Source organism: Microtus pennsylvanicus, chromosome 1, assembly GCF_037038515.1.
Source record: "Microtus pennsylvanicus isolate mMicPen1 chromosome 1, mMicPen1.hap1, whole genome shotgun sequence".
Lineage (NCBI taxonomy): Eukaryota > Metazoa > Chordata > Mammalia > Rodentia > Cricetidae > Microtus > Microtus pennsylvanicus.
Genome location: NC_134579.1, coordinates 139,403,063 through 139,428,329, shown reverse-complemented (window position 1 = coordinate 139,428,329; position 25,267 = coordinate 139,403,063). Strand labels below are relative to the sequence as shown.

At 51.3% G+C, this 25,267-nt stretch overlaps 1 protein-coding gene across 2 annotated transcripts; it reads right to left on the bottom strand.

Annotated features, from left to right (window-relative positions):
* Positions 1 to 2,141: 2,141 nt before the first annotated feature.
* Positions 2,142 to 9,581, bottom strand: Erf (ETS2 repressor factor). 2 transcript variants are annotated; one of them, XM_075988723.1, is made up of 4 exons: positions 9,415 to 9,581; positions 4,876 to 5,110; positions 4,401 to 4,516; positions 2,142 to 4,299 (listed from the first exon to the last, which is right to left on the bottom strand). In XM_075988723.1, exons 1-4 carry the CDS (start codon positions 9,434 to 9,436, stop codon positions 3,017 to 3,019), a joined length of 1,656 nt encoding a protein of 551 aa, XP_075844838.1. In that variant the 5' UTR covers positions 9,437 to 9,581; the 3' UTR covers positions 2,142 to 3,016. The 2 variants fall into 2 exon arrangements, with proteins under 2 accessions (XP_075844838.1, XP_075844847.1); XM_075988732.1 differs by lacking the exon at positions 9,415 to 9,581 and adding an exon at positions 8,785 to 9,331.
* Between the last annotated feature and the right edge of the window lie 15,686 nt (positions 9,582 to 25,267).

Below are 25,267 nucleotides of genomic sequence, written 5' to 3'. Positions count from 1 at the left end.
CCTCAAACTAGCAGCTATCCTCCTGAGCCTTCCCAGTCCTGAGGCATGTGCCAGTACACTGGGCTCAGATCGTTTTACAGGAAATGGTCCAGGCCTGCAAATGGATTTAGGTGGGCGATTAAAGACCTGTGGGGGTGGGGCCTGCTGTCTTTAAGACCAAATATCACCTGTGCCATCCCACACAGTCAGAATCTGGGGCAACAAGTTTGATTAGACCATGATCTGACCTCTGAAGGGTTTCTGAAGCTGAACACTTAGGGGTCACGTGATTAGAGGCACTCTGAAGGGTTCTGCTGTGGCTACTTAGCCAGTCCTGCTTCTTTCTTGCAGTGACAACATCCGCCTTCCTCTATCACCCCACTAGCAACTCAGCTGCATCTACGTTGCCAGGAGATACGTCTCATCCCAACTTCCAGAAATAACCCAGTGGTTCCCACCCCCAGGGAATGGCTTACATCACCCAGGAGAGGAAGCAGTTGCCCACAGGCTGCCACAGGAGCCTGTTTTCTGCATGTATCCCAGTCCTGGATCCTCTCCTCCCTGCCAACTGATGCATCATCTGGGACCACCCACCCAGGGACTGGCACAAGTTGAGGTCTAAGTGCAGGGGGTAGATAGCAGTTGCCAGTTCAGCGTTCATTCGTTCCCCCTCAGGGCTGCGCAAGGTGGTGTTTTATAGCAAATCCAGTCCAACAGGCCCTGAGTTCCAATTCCCACTCTTATCTCTCAGCAAGTGTGTGGCCTTGGGGGAACCCCTTCCCCTTTCTGGGCCTCAGGCAACACACCTGCACTGTCCAGGTGGGGTCTGCATCCACCAGCAATCACAACCTGAATTCTTCTGGTAATTATTCCTCCAGGACTCGGTTTTTCCAGCTTTAGGAGCTCATCATTCAGCAAATCCTAACCCTGGACACCTTGATCTGGACTCAGCCGTCTTGGCTTTCCATTGGAAAATCCAGTTGTTGCAAGACCATGGGATTTGGAGCTATTTTCCTGAATAGCTCAGCTCTATATCTCTGGAAGTTTAACTTCGATGTTGAATGCTTAAATACATGACACACAGGATGTCGGTCAGGATCAGGATAATGAATCCCTCGTAAAACCTGCTGGTTGGGGAGATCACCCTGGTGGGACAAAGACTACCAATTATTTTTGAGGGTTTAAAATTTAATTTTATTGAGGCTGGAGATAGCTTGATGGTTACGAGCACCTGCTGCTCCTGAAGATGACCGAGGGTCAGGTACCAGGAGTCACGTGGAAGTTCCTAGCCACCTCTAACTACTGAAAGATCCTAGCCATCTCTACTTCCAGAACATGACACCCTCTTCTGACCTCCTGGGGCACAGCACATGATACACAAATATGTGTATAGCCCAAAAACATATATACATTTCTTCAAAGATTTTATCGCGTAAATCTGTGTGAATGTATCCCAATTCTATGTGGGTATCAGAAGCCAAAAGAGGGCAACAAATTCCCTGGAGCCGAAGTTAGGGGTTGTCATGAGTCACCCCACATGGGTGCTCCGAACAGAACTGAGGTTTTCTGGAAGAGCAGAAGCATTCAACCACCCACTCCAGCCCAAGGCACTGCAAGCCTCATCAAAGGACCCCAAGCACAACGATAACAGGACACTCCCCTTTTTATGTGGCCCAGGCAAGCCTTAAACTAGAACTTCCCACCTGGTCAAGTGCTGGAATTACAGGTGTGGACCACTAGACCCTCCTCCACACACATTTCGAGAGGAGCAGGGTGCTAGAGGCAGTTCAAAGCACAGGACCCTCCACCAGGGAGTGTGGTTTAGCAGTCAAGAGCTGGAGGGGGAAACCAATTCGGGTCATAGGAGAACCAGGGACAACAGGCTCAACCCTGTTAAGGGTCAAGAGGCAGATTGAAGATAGGAAACCGGTCAAGGAAATACAAGCAAGACTAGAGAAAGCCAGAGCCCTTAATCTACTCTGAGGTGTGTGACACCTGAAAGGTGGTCAGAGCTCCCCAGGCAGATGACCTGTTCCGACGGAGTCAGGCCTTTGGGCCACAGATGGAAGCAGGTGTGTGTCTGGACCTGCCCGGAACTAAGGCAGGTCTGTGGTGATGCTGTGGCTGGCTGCACCCAGTACCTAGGACAGATTACCACAGACAAAGGTCCAAAGTTTTATTGTTTTGAATACATTCTCCAGCAGCCCCCTTGTGTCCCACCCCACCCTCCATTCCCAATACAGAATAAGGCTTGACCACAGCCCTCCAGACCACCCCTGGGAGGCAGAGAGGGGCTTCCAGTTTGGTTTCAAGGGACCCCCTTCCTGTCCCTGACCCACCTGCCCATGGGTCAGACCTAGGACCAGCTGGGGGTGGGTGTGAGGGACTGGACCAGTACTGGGGTGGAGTGGGGAACAGGCACTTGAAGAGATTTGTGGCCCATAGATTTGCAGCCCCCCTCACCTTCCTCTGCCTCCCACCCCACCACCCCCACAGAATTTTTGGTTTATAAAATTGTCCCTCCGGCCCCTACTGCAACCTTGTGGGGTCTAAGAAACCCAGGCACTCACAGCCCCTACAGGGGCAAGGAAGGCAGGGTTAGGGCTGGGAGGAGGGGGCTCGGAAGGGAAGGGGTAGGACGAGGTAAGTGGCAGAGAACAGGGAGGGGGTCAAGGCTTTACTTCCTTTTTTTGTAATACAAAAAAGTTCCTGGGTGTTAAAAGGCCAAAGCCTCTGCTGAAGTAGAAATCCCCAGAATGGAGGTGCCCCCCCTTAACACCCCCCTCCCGCCCCCCACCACCACTTTGCCCGGAACTTAGAAACCCAGAGATGAGGAGATTAGCCCCCCAGTCCTGGGTGGGTACCCACCCACCCTACCATTTAAAAAAAAAAGTTTTATACAAAATGTGGGGAGGAGAAAGGGGGGAGGCAGGGAAGAGACTAAGAGAGCTGCCCTCACCTCCAGGGCTTTGTGGGGGTTAAGGCAGCAAAAGCTTGGGGTGTTGAGGGGGCACACGGGGGCCCTTGCCCATGGCTCTCAGGAATCTCGATGCTCCAGAGAGAGCTGAGCTGTGGCGTGCTGGAGATCTGAGCTCACCCGTCGTGGGGTGAGTGGCCCTCCAGCCTCCCCAGGGCCCGTGTCCCCACGCACCTTCTTGTCCTCACCCTCATCCTCAGGGCCCCCAGACAGAGCCCCGCCCCCCTCCAGGCGACAGTCTTCACTCCAGCGCCGCTTAAAGCGCAGTTTAAGGGGCATGCACTGGGCTGCCCCAGGTGCCTCTCCCGGCTCTGGCTTTGGGGGAGCAGGTGGGGCACGGGGAGTCTTGAACACCTCCCCATCTTCCTCATCCTCGTCACTGATGTCAGTCACCTCCACCTCCTCGGACTCGCCTTCTGAGATGGGCTCCACCTTGATCTGGGGTGGTGGCGGTGGGGGGACCAATGCGCCTGCCCCCTCAGCCAGCCCACCTGAGCCACTGCTACCGCTGCTCTTGTCGGTGCCTCCTGGAGCCTTCTCTCCAGCTGCCCGCTGCCGGCGTCCTAGCGGAGGTGGCTGCAGCTTAAACTTGAATGGGGATGAAGAGGAGGAAGAGGAAGACGAGGCTGAGGAGGGGACCGGTGGGGTCTCAGGTGCCATGGGCGGCAGCGGACACTTGTCAGGGCGCTGTGGCTGGGGCACCACCAGCCCAGGGTAGTGCAGGAAGGCGCGGGGACTGAGGTGGTAGTTGTAGACGCTTTGGGTGTGGGCCTGCAGGTACCGTTTCATGTCCTCGGGGCTGAAGGAGAAGTGGGAGCCTCCCCCTGAGCCACTAGGGCCCCCACCACCGCTGGGGTACATAGGACTCAACGTGGGCGAGGGTGTGTAGGCCAGGTGGGTGGGAGTCATAGGCAGAGCCGGGGAGAGCTGAGGGGGCAGAAGGGAGCCAGGCCCCGCCAAGGGTGACACAGGGAAGGGGCTTAAGGGTTCAGGGCCACCCCGGGGCCGGGGGTAGACACGGAAGACACCAGGGTCATGCGGGAGGCGGGCCAGGGGGGGCCCTCGGAAGGCACCCAGCTCTGGAGGGCCAGGTGGTCGTGCCCGGGGGTCCTCTCCCAGAGGCTCCTCCAACTCTGACGTGCCATCACTACAGTCACTGACTGAGCCCCGGCCCAAACGTCGGGCAACCACAGCAGAGAAGAGCGAGGAGGAAGATGAAGAGCAAGCCGGTGGAGATCGGGGATCCTCGGTGGGAGACAGCACCTCGGAAGGCGTTGAAGGGGGGAAGCGGAAATGGCTACCACCTGATGGCACTGGAGGGGCACTTTGGGGCACTGCACCCCCTGACAAGAGAAGGGAGAGTTGGCATCAGGAGCTCTGGTCCATGCTGGACACAGGCAGACCCACCTCTTCATTCCAGTCCATGCATCCCCGGCACACTCACCGGCCAGCCCCACGTCGATGAAAGGGTAATTAACCAGCACCAGCTTGTTGAAGTTGAACTTGTAGGTGAACCGCTTGCCCTTGGTCTTGTGCAGAATGCGCTTGTTATAGTAATAGCTGTGGGCACAAAACACCATGGGGCCATCAGGCGAACACTCCAGAGGACCCAAGCACCATGACATGTGGCTGTGTGCCACTCATAAAGGATACCCAATCGCCTAAGGCCACAAAAGAGAAAACAAGTAGCCAGAGAGCGATGACCACACCACAAGCTCCAATGGTGACTATATTCTCCACCTGGGATATCATCTGTGACCTACGAGCTCATAAGGCCAGGACTTGCCCAAGGCCCAAGTTCACACAGCTAGAGGATCTGATAGAGCTAGATATCCAACCCAAACCTGTCCTCATGCACCAGGGGTTTCCAACCATGGGGACCAGCCTCATGGCCTGCAGGACCCACAGCCCCTTCTCACCGCAGGGCCCGGCTCAGCTTGTCATAGTTCATCTGGGGCTTGCACTTGCGGACACCCCAGAGGCGGGCCACCTCATCAGGGTCCTTGATGACAAATTCCCCGTAGTCCCCCTGCCAGGCGATGACGCCCTGGTACTCCTCCTTCCGTAGCAGCTCCAGAATGAAGTGCCACAGCTGGATCTGCCTTGAACCAGGGGATGACTCCGGTTTGTAGGCCCAGTCTGGGAAGGCAAACCCTAGGGACAGGAGATAGGGAGTGGCCTGGGGTCAAGATGCCAAGTCAGGGGCTCTGGGTCACACCCTAGAGTCCACCTCCTGCCCAGCCCCTGGGCCTTCCATCACCAGGAAAAGCCCTCTTCCCTCACCAAATGAAGACTTCCATCAGAAGGTGACAGTATGTGTATCTGTGAGGGGGTTAGACAGGAGCTAGGAGGAGGGGAAGCTGGAGCCTGCTCCAGCGACACCGGGAGAAACAGGAAACCAACGGCGGCGGGTCCCGGGGCCAGTGCCAGGGGGCCAGGCACCAAGCCAGGATGGCGGGCAGGGCTGCCAGTGGGGGAGGGGGAGGGGCAGGAAAGGGCACACGTGGCCAGTAGGATGGGGGTACAGCCCTTTCTATGTTATGTACCCCTACTTCTATTCAAAGCCAATAAATAATGCCCCCCCCCAGCTTTTGCGATACTCGCCTTAGAAACATATATGATCTTTCCTCTTAGACCCATAGAAGCTCTTACTCCCACCAAGGACTAGAGAGGAATTTTTTTTTTCTTAAAAGGACCAGGCCGGGTGGGGTGGCTGGTTGACGATGAGGTCAGCGCTTGCACACACAGAGGCTTCTGTCTTCCCTTGAGAGTGAAACCCAGACTGTCTGAGAGAGAGCCCCTCCACCCCCCACAGCACTGGACCCTCTGAGCCACAATGCCCTCCCCCAGTATACCCTTAGGACTTGGATGGAGGGGACCTGGCCCAGACAGAGCCCAAGCAGGCCTAGAACTGTTACCTTCCTCCCTCTTCCACCCTCTCCTTTCCATCCTCAGTTTATTCCCAGCCCACCTGCTGGCCCGCCCCCAGCATTAACCTTGGGTAAAGGTTGGTGGTGGGCTGACTTGGTCCCTAGAGGGGGTGGGCAGCCTGGGGTGGGGGGGCTGCGGCTGTTGTCATTTCCCAAACCCCCGGGTAATCAGGGGCCATCAATAATTCAGTACTAGGCAGCCGGTAATGGAGGGGTGGGAGGAGGGAAAGGAGAGGAAGACAAGGAAGGGGGGAGGCAGATCAGGGGCCCTAGTACCATTATAGAAGACCAAGGTATATGGCAAAAAATGGGTGGGGTCCCAAGCCCTAGCCAAACTGGTGTGAGTCAGTACCCCCCTCCCTTGGGCCCAGCTCAAGCAGAAACCGACCAGGCCTCTACAAGACTGAGCCTCCCCATAGCCTCAACCCCAGAGTGAAATCCAAAAGAGGTTCCTTCCCCTTGGGACAACACAGGAATCAGTAGCTCCAGTCCAGCAGGGACCACCTTTTCCAAACACATTACTCAACATTCCCCTACACAGACTTCAGAACCCTGGGTAGAAAGGGATGGCCAGTTCAGCACTCCCCTTAGTCCACATGCCCCATTCAGAAATCCCTGCCTCAAACCAGCCAGTCACTGCCAGGTTCCAGGAACATGATTTCCAGCTGTTTGGGACTTTGTGCCCAGAGTCCTGCACCTGCCCAGAGTCCTGCACCAGCAGCCCTATTCAGTTTAGCAAGGACAGTCCCTGACAACCCCTAAGGATCCATGCACTCACAGCCCCACCGGGAGTTCACCCCATCATCTCTATTCTGCTATAGAGAATCAAGGTCCAGGGTATCCCAAGTCATCAAGTCCCCCCCTCCATATACCCTAGAACCACCTCCAAAATTCTCCTGGTTCCCATCAGGGCACAAAGCTCCATGCTACTCCCACCTCAGTTCCAATCTGGTTCCCAGTCCCAAGTGGGGGGGGGCGAAGCCCCTAAGACATCAGTCTGGAGGTGGAGGGGTGTACTGACTTCCACCCTCCCCCCCAAAATTAAAGCCACCCTTCCCAGCCCACCAGCCCCAGCCTCCGTGTCCCGGTAACCAGGCAACGTGTGTGCAGCGACAGTCCTGGGAGCGGGGGAGCAGGAGGCTAAAAATAAACTTTGCAGAAGAGAGGGAGAGAGACTGCATGCAACACAAAGGGAACTCGGAAAGGAGGTGGGGGGCTCTGGAAAGGCCTCAAGCCCACATTCTGGGAGCTGCCCCAGGCCCCCTTGTTAACCTCCTTCCCTAAAAAACATCACCCCCAGGACTGGACCCTGGCTGCCACTTCTGGCAGAGACCCCTCCTCAAGCCCAGGCCCACCCCAGCACCACCCTAGTACCGGCTTTCCTCATCAGGACACAGCATACACGAGGGCCTGTTCCCAGCTTTGGGGAGGGGACGGACTGGGGGTGACGTCAGGGTGTCTCAATGGGGCTCCTGTTCCCCAGGCCTTGGAGCCAGGAGCCAGGCACGGGCAAGGAGACCATGTGTGTGTTGTATACGGGTCCACGTGCTTAAATCACGGAAACACCAGCTCTGCAGCAAGAAAGCTTGAGGGTATTGGACCTCTCAAGCATGTGGGTCCAGTGAGGCTGGGAGAAGGCGGCTGGGACTGAGGGAAGGGCTCCAGAAACACAGCGTGTAGAGTGGCTGCAGACAGGAAGGGCTGGGATGGCTGGGTCCCAGAAGGCACACCTGGATATCCCAGACTGTGCAAGCCTGGGTGGGGGCATAAGTTCTGGAAAACAACCCCCAACTTAACATGACTACCTAAACTTTTTTTAGGGGACTATAGGGATCAGATGTGGGGGGGGGGTGAAAATACGTCTGCCTCCTGGGGGGCCTCAACACCTCCCCCACTCCAGGCAGACCTCGATGGCGCCAGAGCCGGGAAGAAAACAGGAAGTGGGAAACAGCCACGGCGGAGTAGAGAAGCGCCGGGATGGAGAATGATCGGATGGAGGGGCGAGTAGTGGCCCGCAGTCGGAGAGACAGACCGACCCGGAGGCCGTTCCGGTCTCTCGCTTTCCCCAAAGAACCAACACGCGACCGGGACCCCAGGCAGGGTTGCAGTGGCCCTACAGGTCCCGTCAAGCCAAGGCCCGTAGCACAGAGGGAAGACAAGGCGGGGTTGTCTGGGAGCCTTGGTCCCCTCCCCGGGCGAGGCGAGGTTCCTGCTGCCCCCAGGGCCCGGCAGCCCGGGAGCCTGTGGGAGTCGGGGAGTAAGTGGGACGCACGTGACTGACCCTACGGCACAGCGCACCCCTGCCCCACCCCCGCCCCTCTCCTCGGCCCCAATCCCCTGGCGCCGGAGCCCCACTCCGAGCCCTTTAAGAGCCGCCCCCACCCGCCGAGCAGGGAGGTGGGGTGGGTGGGCCGGTCGGGGCACACACCCGCACATAGGAGCCCGAGCCGCGGCCGCCGCCGGGGGAAGGAAACAAGTTTGAACAGCGGCGCCCGGCCCCTTCCCCCCCCCCTCGTCCCCGCCCCGGGCCGGATTCCGACGGGGCAGGCGGGCAGGGGGCGGCGAGGCCCCCTCCCCCAGCGCAAAGTCCAGCCTGTGCAAGCCCGGGGGCGGCGGGGGAGGGGAAGGGGGAAAAGTCCGAGTGGGAGGGGGGTTAATCCTGCTGCCCCCCGCCCGGCGATGGGGGGGGAGGGGAACCCTGGCCCCTTAAGGAGGAGCAACTTGGCGGGGGAAGAGAGGGGCGGAGGGAAAAGACGGCCCGCTGAAAGAGAGGCGCAGGATCGGGGAGGGGGAAGGACGATGAGGGAGCCTCTGCATTCCCCCCCATCTTTCCCACCCTCCTCAACTCCCGGCCTCCGCCCGCGCTAGAGGAGGGTACCCAAGTCTCCCCTGAGCCACCTTAAAGCCGCGCGTTCTAAGGTCGGAAACAAAAAGTTCCTTTTTCGAACGTTCGGGCTGCGCTTTGGAACTTTGCGACTCAGTGCGGGCGGGGGAGCGAGGAGACGGACGGGGGAGGGGCGGTGCAGCTCGGACCCCGAGTCCCGTGCTCCCCACTAACGCCCTACTCTGGACCATCCCGTAACCCGCTCACCCGGTGCGGGGCACGCGCGGCCGTGAAGGTCACCTGCCGGACCGCGTAGCACGGAACCGAGCATAGCGGGCCCCTGTATCGAACCCTTCCCCCTCGCCCCGCACACGTCCCGGCCCCCGGAGTGCAACGTGACAGAACGACTGGGAGGGACTCTGCCACCCCAGAGATCCCTGGAGAGCCCAGGTTGCCGGGTCCGAGCAGGGAAAGACCAGCACCCGCAGCACCCACACCATTCCAAGAGGATCCACGGAATTGGGGCTCCCAGGCAGCACCTCAGCTCGTGCCGCGAGAAGCAACAGGTTTCGAGTGCTTGGGGGTCCCCCCAGAACTGGGGATCAATCGGGCTCCCCTGAACCCCTTCATCCCCCGCCCAAAGTTTTTCCTCCCGGTTTCCCGGGGCAACAAGTCTCCCCCACACGTGCTGCCCCCGCCCCCACCTGTGTCCGCCGGGGTCTTCATGCTGGGGGGCCCGGGGCAAGGCGCCCCGACTCCGGGCCGCTGCTCCTGGCGCCCGCGTTGCCCCGTCCCGTCCCGCGCCCGTTGGGACGCCCTCGCCGCCGCACCCGGCCTCGCCTCTCAGAGCCTCTCCCCTCCCCGCCGCCGCCTCCCGGGTTAATATCGCACTCCGGGGCCGGGACGCCCACGCCCCCCGGCCGGCGACGTCACCACCGCGTCGCCATGGAGACACTGTGCCCGCCCCCTCCCGCGCACACGCGCACACACACACACACGCGCGCGCGCACACACACACACTCACACACGCTTGCCGGCGCGCAGCCACTGAGGACCGACCGGCTCTTGGCTTAAAGGGGCCGCGCGGCGGGGGAGGGAGAAAGAGGAGGGCGGGGAGGGGTTGTGGGGGTCCTAGGGGTCACGACCCTTCTTGGAGGCTCTAAGTCAGCAGAACTTAAGTCTTCAGCACTCACTACCTGCTGCCTCACTTCTGCCCTTTCCTGGCTCCAGAGTTTCTTTTGGGACATTTTGGAGGAAAGGAATTTTATGAAGGGGGATGATGAGAAATTTTTGTGGGGAAGGGGCAGAATCTTCTCCACAGGGGGGCGGAGTCTGGATCTTGGAGGATGATCAAGAGCATAGCCATTTCCCAGCCTGAGTTTACCCAACCCCCCTCAACCCCGAGCCTGAAAGAGGGCAGCTGTCCAGGGGTGGGGTGGAATGGGTGGGAAACATTTCCCAGCATCGGAAATGGGGAGGCGGCTGTACCCTCGTCTCCTGTGGAGATGGGGTCTTGGCCTTCCTGACAGACGCAGTCCAGCTGGGGAGGAAGTGACCAGAGGATGCATTTGGGAGCCCCCACAATCACCACTGTCCCCAGGCTACAGCTGTCCTGGGAGCGCAGCCGGAGGTAACCCCCACCTCCACACTGGAGCAGGGGGTTCCGGAGGTAGTGCCAGGATGCAGGGGGCGACCCAAGTCTGAACAAATGTGCTCCGGAGGAGCATTGGGGGTGAGAGGAAGACAGGGCTTAAGACCAAAGGCCTGAGTGTAGGGGAAGTGTTAAGTCTGTATTCTCTGCAGCAGATGGGAGGTATGGATGGAGCCTGAGGCTGGAAAACAGGAAATCGGGGTACCGATCGGATGCAGGTAGGCAGCCTGCAGTGGGATAGAGAGCAAACAGAAGCTATGTTCTCACAAGCTAAGCATTAATACAGTCACGGGGAAAATGAAAAATAAACTGGAGTTACAAAGGAAGCGATGTAGGCTTAGAAGGCTGAAAGATGATGAATCAGAGCGAGATTCATCCGGAAAGAGGGAAGGCCCTTCGGGTTCAGGCTGTAGGTGCTTAGGGCTTCAACCCCATACTTCTCTATTACTGGGTTCCTATTTAACCTTTAAACCAGCTCACCAGTGCTTCAAAGACGTTTCATGCCTCCTCCTTAGGGAGACCATAGTCTCCGGGGAAGTGTCACCCCTTTGGGGAATTATGTAACCTTGCCTACGGACAGTGCAGCTCCCCACGGATATTGTAACCCTCTGGGAGCAGCGTGGTCCAGCAATAATCACCATTGTTACAATAACAGCTCTCAATTCTGAGTGCTCACGATGTGCCAGGCTCTGAGCCAAGCATTGTCTGAGGTATCTTCATACTCCCGATGAGGGGGTTACAAATGTAACCCCTATCACAGACGACAAATAAAAGGCTCTTTCTTACAGTGGAAACCAAGCTGCCAAGATCCTATAGCAAAGAAGTGCTGGGATTAGTACCCAAGTCCAGATCCTTACAATTCCAATTACGATGCCAGTTTTACCATTGCCCTTGTCACTGTTTGAAATAGATCAGTGACAGCAGCCCCAGTATCCCCTCTTCCCACCATGAAAACAGACTTGAGTGGCAATCCTACCTCTGCTACCCTCTCTCTGACCTAAAACAAGTGAACTCACCTCTTTGAGCCTCATCTGTAAAATGGGGCTCCTGGTAGATCCTGAAAGATTAAAAATTATTATTAGAAACCGCATGTGATGTAAACACACAATAAATATTGGGCTGGGGTCTAGCTCAGCATATGTTTGGCAGGCTTAAGACTCTATGTTACACTGCCAGCAGCAATAATTAAATAATAATGCTAGGAATGCTAGCTAGCTCACTCCTGCAATCTCAGCAGCACTGAAGATGCTCAAGCAAAAGGACTGGTCCAGTTCAAGGCCAGCCTGGGCTATGTGGGCATTCAAGGCTAGCTTGGGCTACAGCATGAAACACTGTCTTAAGAAAACTTATAAAATAAAGGGCTGGAGCAATGACTCTGTGGTTAAAGAGCACTGACTGCTCTTTTTTTTTGTGGTTTGTTTTTTGTTTGTTTTGTTTTGTTTTTCGAGACAGGGTTTCTCTGTAGCTTTGGAGTCTGTCCTGGAACTAGCTCTTGTAGACCAGGCTAGACTCGAACTCACAGAGCCCCGCCTGCCTCTGCCTTCCAAGTGCTGGGATTAAAGGGTGCGCCACCCCCCTACACACACTGCTCTTTCTAAAGGACCCAGGTTGGATTCCCAGCACCCACATGGCCACTCACAACTGTCTATAACTCCAGCTCCATAGGACACAACACTCTCATGCTGACATACATGCAGACAAAACACAAATGCACAGAAAATAAATAAATAAAAAAGAAAGAAAGAAAGAAAGAAAGGGTACAGAGGTAGCTTAGCAGTTAAACACACTTACTGCTCTTGCAGAGAACCCTAGTTAAGTTCTTTTTTTTTTTTTTTTTTTTTGGAGTCTGTCCTGGAACTAGCTCTTATAGAACAGGCTAGACTCGAACTCACAGAGTCCCTCCTGCCTCTGCCTCCCGAGTGCTGGGATTAAAGGTGTGCACCACCACTGCCCGGCCACGCACACAATTTAAAACAATTTTTAAATACAGTCTCAATTTGTAGCTCTAGGTGGGCTAGGATTTACTATGTAGACAAGACTGACTTTGAATTCACATAGATCTGCCTGTCTCCAAGTGCTGGGATTTTTTTGTTGTTGTTGTTGTTTTTCGAGACAGGGTTTCTCTGTGGTTTTGGAGCCTGTCCTGGAACTAGCTCTGTAGACCAGGCTGGTCTCAAACTCACAGAGATCCGCCTGCCTCTGCCTCCCGAGTGCTGGGATTAAAGGCATGCGCCACCACCGCCCGGCAAGTGCTGGGATTAAAAGCATGTACCACCCAGCTAAAATATTTTTAAAATAACAAAATAAATATACAAATAAAATTTATACTGTTAAGAATTATAAACAGTGAAAAACATATATGTATACATATACATGTAATATATGTGTGTGTATATATATATATTAGCATAGCAGAGTGACCATATACCTCACTGTGATCACCCTATGTACTATAGACACCCAGCTATGACTAACATACATCATTGGCAGTATGAAATTATGACAGTCATGGTGGTGTATGCCTGTAATCTTGGCATTAGGGAGGCTTGAGACAGAAATATTCTAAGTCCCAAACCACTTTGAAATAATAAAGCAAGATTCTCTATCAAACCAATAAAAAGCTAGGTGTTTTGATTAACTGTTTGCCCACTGCACTCTTACAATGCACTAAGTTAAATCTCAAATAAAAATTTTAATAAATTAAAAAAATAAATAAATAAAAATAATTTTAAGATTTTTATGTATATGTTTTGCCTGCATGTATGTCTGTGCACCACATGTGTACCTGATGTGCAAAAAGCCAGCAGAGACGCTGGGCGGTGGTGGCGCATGCCTTTAATTCCAGCACTTGGGAGGCAGAGGCAGGCGGATCTCTGTGAGTTCGAGACCAGCCTGGTCTACAGAGCTAGTTCCAGGACAGGCTCCAAAGCCACAGAGAAACCCTGTCTCGAAAAACAAAACAAACAAACAAAAAAAGCCAGCAGAGGGTGTCAGATCCCCTAGTCCTAGAGTTAAGGGTCATTGAGAGCTGCCCTGTGGGTGCTGGGAATTGAACACAAGTCCTCTGGACAAGCAGAAAATGCTCTTAACCATTGAGGCATCTCTCCAGCTTCAACAATGTACTGCTCAATTAAAAGAGGGTTGGGCAGTACTGAAGAGGTAGCTCAGCTACGACTGTGCTTGCCTCTTGTGAACAAAGCCCTGTATTCTGTCCAAGTGAAACAGGACGTGCACTCATCTATTGTTCCTGCACTTGAGAAGTGAAGCTTGGAGCATCAGAAGTTCAAGGTCATCCTTCGCCACTCAAGTGTTGGAGAGTAACCTGAACCACCTCATGGTCACACATTTGCACATTTGCGTGTAGGCAGAAGCTAAAGCTGGAGCTCAGGCACGGTCATGCGCACCAGTAATCAGAGCTCTCGGCAGGGTGAAAGCTGGAATTTAAGGCTAGCCTCTTCTGCATCGAGCTAGCTTAGTTCAAGGCCAGCCCTAGTTGAAGGAGACCCCGTCTCAAAAGTAAATAATCTAGTGACCAGTGAGGTGGCTCAGTGGGTAAAGGTACTTGTCAGTAAACCTGACAATCTGAACATTTTTTTCTTTCTTTTTTTGGGGGAGGGGTGGTGTGGGGGTTGCAGTTTACAGACAGGATTTCTCTGTATAACATTTCTGGCTGTCCTGAAACTCGCTCTGTAGACCAGGCTGGCCTCAAACTCACTGAGATCTGCCTGCCTCTGGCTCCCAAGTTTTGGGGATAAAGGTGTGTGCCACCACTGCCTGACAACAACCTGAATTTTGTCCTGGGACCCACATAATAAAAGGAAAGAGTCCATTCCTAAAGATTATCCTATGGCATTCATATGCCTGCCATGCACTCAGCCACACATATACACAAAAGAAATAAATTGACTTTATTTTCTAATGATTTGCTTGTTTTTATTTCATGTGCATTGGTATTTTGCCTGCGTGTATGTCTGTGTGAGGCAGTCGGATTTAGTTGTGAGCTGCCTTGTTGGCAGGTGCTAGGAATTGAACACGGGTCCTCTGGAAGAGCAGCCAGTGCTGTTAACTGCTGAGGAGCCACCTCTCCAGAACTAAATGTACTTTTTTTTTTTAAGTGAGAGAGTATGGGAGCCCATGGTGAAAATGTCTCAGAGCTTTATGACTTTTTTTTTTAAAGATTTTTTTATTTATTATGTACACAGTGTTCTGCCTCCATGTATGCCTGCAGGGCAGAAGAGGGCACCAGATCTCATTACAGATGGTTGTGAGCCACCATGTGGTTGCTGGGAATTGAACTCAGGACCTCCAGAAGAGCAGTCAGTGCTCTTAACCTCTGAGCCATCTCTCCAGCCCCCAAGCTTTATGACTTTTGCAGTAATATATCCATTGATCTTATTGTAATTTCTCTCCAATCAATGTAACCACCAAATGGTCCTCAGCCTATGGTGGTACAGTTGTGATCCTAGCCATCACTGGGAGATACCCAAAGAGTCAAATTTATGCATTAATGACAGTTCCTTGCAGGAGGGCATGCAACCAAGGCCGCTGAGTTCTAGTGAGCCAGAGAATCCTTCCCACACCTCCTTAGTGCCTTTTTTGTTTTTTTAGTGAAGGGTTTCTTTGTGTGACCCTGGCGATCCTGGAACTCACTCTGTAGCCCAGGCTACCCTCCAACTTACCCCCACTGCCTGGCATGATCCATAGTTTGATTCACAGTTCCTTCATTAGTATGATTTATCAAGCAGAACAGCTTCCACATTGCCTAGGTTCCTCTGTCTTTGGTGTCAACACCTATAACAGGGATAGACCCTATGGGAACAGTATAGACAATCATATAAATAGAGGCACTCCTGTAAGCCATGTGTCTTATGAACATCAAAACCCCATAATCAACATGGCTATGTGGCCTCAAGCAGGACAACTCAAGGACATTGTACTCCAACAGAGACAGTACCACCTACCTCCTGGGTAGTAATACAGACCCTGAACAGCCATCAGCTGCGCTGCCAATAAATCAAACTGAGAAGAGAGCAGTTTCATTAGCCTTGATTAACAGTTGGGCGGTGGTGGCACACACCTTTAATCCTAGCACTTAGGAAGCAGAGGCAGGTGGATCTCTGTGAGTTTGAGGCCAGCTTGCGCTACAGAGTTAGTTCTAAGACAGCCAGAACTGTTACACAGAAAAACCCTGTCTCAAAAAAAAAAAACAAAGAAACAAAAAAATTAAAAATTCCTTAGGCATTTGTAACCATGTAATTATATGATCTGTTCCTCCCCACCAATCATTAAAAGTAACTCATCCCCCTTCTGTACACAAGACACTAGGGTTCACCTTAAAGGTGACATATCCTGTCATTTCCAGTGAGGTGAGGGAAGTGTGGTGGCGATGCATCAATAAACAACACATTTGAGAGGTGCAGGTGGGAGGATCAGGAGTTCGAGGTCATCCTCCTCACACATCCAGTTTGAGGTCAAAATAATGAATAATGCAGACAGACCTGGAGAGATTGCTCAGTGGCCAAGATACTTGTTTTCTTTCTTTCTTTCCTTCCTTTCTCCCTCCTTCTTCCCTTCCTTCCTTCCTTTCTTTATTATTTATTTATTTTTGGTATTTTGAGACAGGGTTTCACTGTGTAGTCCTGACTGGCCTGGAACTCACTTTGTAGACCAGGTTGGCCTTGAACGCACTGAGATCTTCCTGCCTCTGCCTCCGAGCGCTGGGATTGAAGACGCACCTCCACTGCCAGCTGATTTGGTGTTTTCAAAGAAGACCCAGGTATGGTTCCCAACATGCACATAATAGCTAATAATTGTGAATAATTCCAGTTTCAGGGGTTCTGACGCCAATCTTCTAACCTCTATGGGCACCAGACACACACATGGAGCACTCACGTACATGCAAACAAAACACACTAAATACAAATAAAATGTTTTTAAAGAGGGTGTGTGAAAAAGGAAAGGTTAAACATGCCATTTATCATCGCCTCAACTTGATGACAGGGTCACTTAGTGACCTATGTCCAATACCATTTTCTTTTTTTTTTTTTTTTTTGGTTTTTCGAGACAGGGTTTCTCTGTAGCTTTGGTGTCTGTCCTGGAACTAGCTCTTGTAGACCAGGCTGGCCTCGAACTCCCAGAGATCCGCCTGCCTCTGCCTCCCAAGTGCTGGGATTAAAGGCGTTCGCCACCACCGCCCGGCTCCAATCCCATTTTCTGATGAGCGGAAGGAAGCATGCTATGGATCGTCTTGGCCTTAGATTCCTTTCACCAGAGTACACACAAAACATGGCCAAGATTACCAATTAGATGTGACAGCATGAACTGTTTGGTTTTGAGACAACATCTCACTATAAAGACCAAGCTGACCTCAAATTCAGAGCAATCCACCTATCACAGCCTCCCGAGCATTGAGGTCACAGGTGTGTGATGTCATCCATGCCGTCTGCCTCATGGCTCCTGCACAAACTCTTCAAATAAGGCCGGGCGGTGGTGGCGCACGCCTTTAATCCCAGCACTCGGGAGGCAGAGGCAGGCGGATCTCTGGGAGTTCGAGGCCAGCCTGGTCTACAAGAGCTAGTTCCAGGACAGGCACCAAAGCTACAGAGAAACCCTGTCTCGAAAAACCAAAAAAAAAAAACAAAAAAAAAAAACCTCTTCAAATAGTGTTAAACTAGCCAAACATGCTTGTAATCCCAGCACTTAGGAGGCAGAAAAAGGAAGATGGTCATGGGTTCTACACCAACCTAGTCTACAAAGTAGCTTTCAGGCCAGTCAGCAGTACATGGCTAGACCCTGTCTCGGAAAACAAAGAGAATTTTTGGTTTGGGGTTGTTTGGGGGGGGGTTGTTTGTTTTTTTTAGTTGGTTGGTTGGTTGCTTTTTCAAGACAGGGCTTCTCGCCGGGCGATGGTGGCGCACGCCTTTAATCCCAGCACTCGGGAGGCAGAGGCAGGCGGATCTCTATGAGTTCGAGACCAGCCTGGTCTACAAGAGCTAGTTACAGGACAGGCTCCAAAACACAGAGAAACCCTGTCTCGAAAAACCACAAAAAAAAAAAAAAAAAGACAGGGCTTCTCTGGTGTAACAGTCCTGGTTGTCCTGTAACTTGCTCTGTAGACCAGGCTGGTCTCGAACTCATAGAGATCTGCCTGTCTCTGCCTCCCAAACGCTGAGATTAGAGGTATGTGCCACCATGCCTGACTCCCCAAGATTTCTTTTTAAAATTGTTTTAAGTTACATGTCTGTTTGTGCACCTGTGTGGGTGCATGTGCATGTGAAGGCAGGTGCTCTTGTGCACCTGTGTGGGTGCGTGTGCATGTGAAGGCAGGTGCTCTTGTGCACCTGTGTGGGTGCGTGTGCATGTGAAGGCAGGTGCTCTTGGGCACCTGTGTGGGTGCGTGTGCATGTGAAGGCAGGTGCTCTTGTGCACCTGTGTGGGTGCGTGTGCATGTGAAGGCAGGTGCTCTTGTGCACCTGTGTGGGTGCGTGTGCATGTGAAGGCAGGTGCTCTTGTGCATGAGTGTGGGTGCGTGTGCATGTGAAGACAGGTGCTCTTGTGCACGAGTGTTGGTGTGTGTGCATGTGAAGGCTGGTGCTCTTGTGCACCTGTGTTGGTGCGTGTGCATGTGAAGGCAGGTGCTCTTGTGCACCTGTGTGGGTGCGTGTGCATGTGAAGGCAGGTGCTCTTGTGCACCTGTGTGGGTGCGTGTGCATGTGAAGGCAGGTGCTCTTGTGCACCTGTGTGGGTGCGTGTGCATGTGAAGGCAGGTGCTCTTGTGCACCTGTGTGGGTGCGTGTGCATGTGAAGGCAGGTGCTCTTGTGCACGAGTGTGGGTGCGTGTGCATGTGAAGACAGGTGCTCTTGGAGACTGGAGGTGTCAGATGCTCAGTAGCCAGATTGCAGGCAGTGATGAGCCACCTGACATGGGTGCTGGGAACTGAATTTAGGTCTTCTGGAAGAGCAGCAGGTGCTATTAGCTGCTGGGCCTTATCTCCAGACTCCACCCTTTAAAGATTTGTTTATTTGCATTGTATGTGTAGGAATCTTTTGCCTGTGTTTTTTTTTAAATTTATTTTAACTTTATTTTATGTGCATTGGTGTGAAGGTATCAGATCCCTTGGAATTGGAGTTACAGACAGTTGTGAACTGCCAGGTGGGTGCTGGGATTTGAACCTGGGTCTTCTGGAAGAACAGCTGGTGCTCTTAATTGCTGAGCCATCTCTCTAGCCCCCTTGCCTGTGTTTTTGCAAGTACATTGTGTGTGAACCTAATGCCAGTGGAGACCAAAAGAAAGTGAACTGGAAATACAGACTGTTCTTTTCTGTCTTGTAAGTGATGGGAACCAAACCTGGGTCTCTGCAAGTGCTTTTAAGATCTAGGTCACAGCTTTTCTTTTCTTTTTTTCTTTTCTTTTTTGCTTGTTTATTTATTTTTCGAGACAATGTTTTTTTCTGTGCAGCCCTGGCTATCTTGGAACTTGCTGTGTAGACCAGGCTAGCTTCAGACTCAGAGATCCCCCGGCCTCTGCCTCCCAAGTGCTGGGATGAAAGGTGTGCACCACCATGCCCAGCTGCTAGGCCACCTCTTTAGCGCTCCAAAATTATTTTGAATTAAAGAGTGGTGGCTCACACCTCCTATCAGTCTAGCACTCAGAGGGCTGAAAGTGGAGGATTTCAGGTTTTAGGTGAAGCTAGGCTATCTACTGAGTCCAGGCCAGGCAAGGTGAAAACTCTGTCAGAGAACACAATAACAAAAAAGGTGGCTAAGACGACTCAGTGGTTAAGAACACTTTCCTTGCAGAGGGCTCTGGTTCAGTTCCCAGCACCTATATGGTGGTTCACAACCATCCATTTCCAGAGCATCTAATGCCCTCTTTTGACCTCTATGGCTACGTACACATGTGGTACACCTACATGCATATCCATAAAATAAATACATCTTATAAAAATTTAAAAGTTTTTTTTTTTTTAAAAAAAAGGCAAGCTGATCCTTGTTTCCTGGTGGCTCACACATTTAACCCCTTGGAAGGCAGAGGTAGGTGGATCTCTGAGTTGGATGCCAAACTGGTCTACAGAGTAAGTTCCAGGACAGCCAGGGCTACACAGAGGAACCCTGTCTCGAAAAACAAAACAAAACAAACTCCCCCCCCCCCCACGCTCCCAAAAAAAAGTTCCTCAAGGGATGGAGAGATGACTCAGCAGTTAAGGGCACTGACTACTCTTCTAGAGGACCAAGGTTCAATTCCCAGCACCCATATGGCAGCTCACAACTGTCTGTAACTCCAGTTCCAGGGGATCCAACACCTTCACACAGGTGTACATATAGGCAAAACCCCAATGTACATAAAGTACAAATAAATAAATTTAAAAAATATAGAACATCTTGCTTTTTTTTATTTAAAAAAAGTCCTCAAAAAGAAAAACAAACCAAAACTCAAAGAGAAATGTATATTCACACTTAGAATTTCTGACAGAGTCTCATGTAGTCCCACACGGCACTGAACTCACTCGGTAGCTGAGGAAGGCCTTGACTGACTCCAGGTCCTCCTGCTTCTGCCTCGCCTCTGGAGTCCTGAGTGGGATCTTAGGCATGAACCTCTGTGGCCTGGTCTTGTTTGTCCTAACTCATTTGCTTTCTCTGAAACTGTCACAGAGGCCAGGCAGGCCTCAATCTCTTGGCAATTCTGCCTCAGCCTTCCAAGTGCTACGATTTCAAGTATGAGCCCCTAGAGGCTGGCTAGTGCTTCCCCGTATCCCATACCCCATCATCCCCACCCCAATCCCCAGGAGTGTGTGTTATAATTTTTGAGGACGAACATGCTTAAAGTGTTCTTTAAAAATTATTGAGCATGGGGCTGGAGAGATGGCTCAGCGGTTAAGAGCGTTGCCTGCTCTTCCAAAGGTCCTGAGTTCAATTCCCAGCAACCACATGGTGGCTCACAACCATCTGTAATGAGGTCTGGTGCCCACTTCTGGCCTTCAAGCATACACGCCAACAGAGTATTGTATACATAATAAATAAATAAATAAATATTAAAAAAAATTATTGAGCACATGGGCTCATCCCTTTAACCCTAGCACTCAGAGGAAGATGCAGGTGGATCTCTATGAGTTTGAGGCCAGCCTTGTCTACAGAGTGAGTTCCAGAACAGCCAGAGCTGTAAAGTCTCAAACAAACAAACAAAAAAGGTTACCCCAAATTACCCCAAATTATTTTATTTTCTGTGTAAGGGTGTTTGCCTGTATGTATGTTCACGTGCCATGTGTGTACCTGGTGTGTTTGCATATATATATATATATATGTGTGTGTGTGTGTGTGTGTGTGTGTGTGCCATGTGTATGCCTGGTATGTTTACATGTATGTATGTATGTCCATGTGTCATGTGTGTGCCTTGAGCCTGCAGAGATCAGAACGGGTATCAGAACCCCTGGAACTGGAGTTACAAGCTTGTGCGCTGCCTTGTGAGTGCTGGGAATTGAACTCAGATCCTTTGGAAGAGCAGTCAATGCCCTTCACTGTCAATTTTTTCAGTGCCTGGTTTATTTAGTTTTTGGGAGGGCAGCGGTTAGGAGGTGTTGAGACAGGTCTCAATTTTAGCCCTGGCTGACCTAGAACTCAGAGAGATCCATGCTGGGGACAGGGCTCGTATGTATCACAGTAAACAAGTGAAGATTAGAAGACAACTTTCAGAAGTTGGTTTTCTCATTCCATATTTGAGTCCTGGGGATTGAACTCAGGGACTTAGTCTTGGCAGCAAGCACCTCTACCTGACAGGACAAGGCCACCTCCCTAGCCCTCTTTTCTATTGTTGTAAATCTCTTGGTTGTGGTGTTGAGGATGAAATCCAGAGCTTTGTGTATGCTAAACATGAGTTTACATTCCAAATAAAATAACTTATAATTGTAATAGAGCATAGTACCAGGTGATATTCTGATATATGTATATATGTATATGTATCATAATGTACAAGTCAGATTTAACAATCTTTCTTTTTTGTTTTGTTTTGTTTTTTTGAGACAGGGTTTCTCTGTAGCTTTGGAGCCTGTCCTGGAACTCCCTTTGTAGACCAGGCTGGCCTCAAACTCACATAGATCCGCCTGCCTCTGCCTCCCTAGTGCTGGGATTAAAGGCGTGCGCCACCACTGCCCGGCTTAACAATCTTTCTTAAACATTGAGCTTTCCCCCCTCCTCTCCTTTTTTTTTTCTTCAGATACGGTCTGTCCGTGTAACCCAAGTGTCTTGATCCTTCTGCATCAGCCTCCCAAATGCTTCTCCCCCCCCCAAAAAAAATAGGGTTTCTCTGTGTTGCTTTGGAGTCAGTCCTGGAACTAGCTCTTGTAGACCAGGCTGGCCTCGAACTCACAGAGATCCGCCTGCCTCTGCTTCCTGAATGCCTGGCTCTCCTTACAATTTCTTTACAGTTGTTTTTTGTTTTCCTATTGTTTCCTGAAATAGGACCTCATTTAGCTCTGGCTGACCTTCAATTCGCTCTCAAGTGTGGCTCGCCTTGACCATCCATTTCCACCTCCCAAGTGCTGGGAAAACAGAGCTGGGCCTTGGTCTCCTTCCTTCTTTTTTAAGTACAGGGAACTTCACCCTGCTGTGCAAACAATACTAGTTTGCTGCTCTAACTCTCTACGCCTTCCTAACAAAGCCATCAAGATCTTTTATTCTTTTCTTTATCTGTTTTTCCCCTCTCTCTGCCAGGAAGGAACACAGGACCTCAAGCCCAGCTTGCAAATGTTCTACCTCTGAGCCACACCCTCTGCCCTGTTTCTATTTTAAAAGGGTTGGAAATCAAGGCATAGAAGGGGGTGGGGTGGGGGTGAATTAAGTGATCTTCCCAATCCTGCAGCTGGGAAGAAAAGGTCCAGCTGTGATTTGACCCCAGGCAACCTAAGGGAGTGCTGTCCTATCTCCCTCAGTCACCCCTCACCCACAGGACAGTGCAACTGGGTACGTAAGTTAACTACGGTTTATGTAATTCTCCCAGGGGCAGGGTACAGCTCCCTTTGAACACACACCTTTCCTCCAATAAGGCTTGGCCTGTGTGATCTCCCACTAACAGCTCTCCCTGCGTTCCTGCATGCTGTAACTTTCCTAAGCGGTACCGGTGGGTGAGTGGTGGGGGATCCACCTCTGTGGCTATCATGACCACACTACATCTAGAAAGTCTTTGCACTGCGGCAGAACGTGTCCTTGGCACGATGTGTTTATTTAATCCTCACACCTGATGTGTGCTGACTGGGCAACACATCTTAGCCCTAACCCACTCAAGTCTGTGTGGACAGTGGGAATTGGAACGGCCCAGCAGACAGCACCTTCTTTTTGTATTGTGTATTAACAAGGCTGGTTAGCATTTGCAAACTTGAAGAATACTCGGTAACTGCCCTAAATCCTCTTGGTGACAGCAGGAATCATTCACGAGGGGCTATCCAAATGACCTATGTGGCTTCTGCCTGTGTTTTTAGTTTGTTTTGGGGACTATATAGTCCTGCTGGCCTAGAACTCATAGATATACCCTTGCCTCCCTCCACTTCTTAAATTGCTGCTTCTCAGCCTTCCTAATGCTGGGAGCTTTTAATACAGCTCCTTACGGTGTGGTGACCCTAACCATACAGCTATTTTCATTGCTACCTCACAACTATAATTTTGCTACTGTTATGAATCGTAATGCAAATATCTGATATGCAGGATTCGACCCCCTAAGGGGTCTTACAGGTTGACAACTGCTGTCTTTTTTTTCCCCCTAGCTTCCCTGTGTAGCCCTGGCTGTCCTGGAATTAGCACTGTTGCCCAGGCTGGCCTTGAACTCACAAGATTGCCTGCCTGTTGGGATTAAAAAGGCGTGCGCCACCACCACCACTCGGTGAGAACTGTTTTAAATGGTGGGCTTAAAGGGGTAAGCCACAGTACACTAGCTGTTTTTCTCTCCTTTTTTTATTTGTGTGTGTATGTGTGTGGGTACAAGGAGGACAAGTGGACATCAGATGACAGTTTGTGGGACCTTGGGCTGCCAGGCTTAGCACCTCTGCCAGCAGAGCCATCTCACCATTACTCTCTGGTTTTCCAGAGTGTCACTATAAAGCCATGATTGGTTTGCAACTCTAATCCCCCTGCCTCAGCTTCCCAAGCGAGGGCCAATGGTATGTTTCTTTTTTTGTTTTGTGTTTTTGTTTTTTAGAGCTATGTGTGTAGCTCTGGCTGTCCTGGAATTAGCTCTGTGGACCAGGCTGACCTCGAACTCACAGAGATCCTCCTGCCTCTGCCTTCAGAGTACTGGGATTAAAGGCACTTGCCATCACCATTTGGCTTTTTTGCTGTTTTTTTTAATGTGCATTTTTATTGTTGGTGGTTATTTTTAAGACAGGGTTTCTCTGTGTAGTCCTGATCATCCTGGAACTCTCTGTACACCAGGCTGGCCTTGAACTCAAGAGATCTGCCTGCTCTGCTTCCTGAGTGCTTGGATAAAGGTGTGTGGCACCCTGCCTGTCCATATCTGCATTTTAAAAATGTGCATTGGTGTTTTGCCTGTCTACATGTCTATGAACAGCTTGTGTGCCTTATGCCTGCAGAGGCCAGAAGGTGTTGGACCCCTAGAACTGGAATTACCTAATATCTATGAGCTACCACATAGATGCTGAGCATCAAATTTGGGTCCTCTGGAAGAGCAGCCAGTGCTCTTAACCACTGAGCAATCTGTCCAGCCCCAGGCATGATCTTTAATTTTGCAGTACTAGTACTTGGGAGACTGAGGAAGGAAGAGTGCTTTGAATTTGTGGCCAGTCTGGACTACAGTGTAAGAGAGAGTTTTGTGCGGTGGGAGAGGGGAGGTAGAAGAAAGTGTAAGTTTTTTTTTAATATTTATTTATTATGTATACAGTATTCTGTCTGTTTGTATGCCTGCTGACCAGACCTCATTACAGATGGTTGTGAGCGACCATGTGGTTGCTGGGAATTGAACTCAGGACCTTTGGAAGAACAGGCAGTGCTCTTAACCGCTGAGCCATCTCTCCAGCCCAGTGTAAGGTTTTTTAAGTTCTACAATAGCATGGGTAATAGACTAAGTTCTCTGTGAACTTGTAAGGACAGTTAATTTTTCCTGAATCCCTGTGGACAGTGAGACCTTCCTATAGACAGTGTAAGTATCGAGGAGAACTGGTGCTTTCTGTATGCCCTGTGTGAAGCAGCCATATACCACAGAATATTCTTAGTTAAGAGTTTCTGCTATGGTAAAACACTAGGACCAAAAGCAACTCAGTGATTAAAGGGTTTATTTCACCTTACCTATCATTGAGTCCATCTGAAGGGAAGTCAAGGCAGGAATTGAGGCAGAAGCCATGGAGGGACCCTACATAATGGCTTGATCTCCATGGTTTGCTCAGCCTGCTTCCTTCTATGCCCCAGGACTACCTTGTCAGGGGTGGCACCCACCCACAATGGATTGGACCCTCCAGCATCAGCCACTAGTTAATTAAGACAGTAACCTACAACAGATTTGCCTACAGGACAATCTTATGGAGGCAACTGAGGTTCATTCCATCTCAAGACTCTAGCCTATGTCGACGTGACATAAGAATTAGTCAACAGTGACTAGTCTTGAGTGTCCATCATAGGCAAGAGAAACATTCCTCAGAGCCGGTGAACATCGTTCCAAGGGAACTATAGAAAAAAAATTCACTCGCATCTGGGGAACAGCCGTTCTATGGCCCAGAGGGTATGCGGCACATGCTCTCCTCCTCACCTCCAGTGTGACACCCACCCCAAAAGCTTTACAAATCTTCCTTCAGGTGTGAACAATCCTAAGGCTGTTCGTTCGCCTACGGAATGGAGTGTGAAGCCCCAGGAAGTGCCGCATTTCCCCATCCTATGTCCCTACCCAAGTTTGAGGATGGGAGGGTGCTATC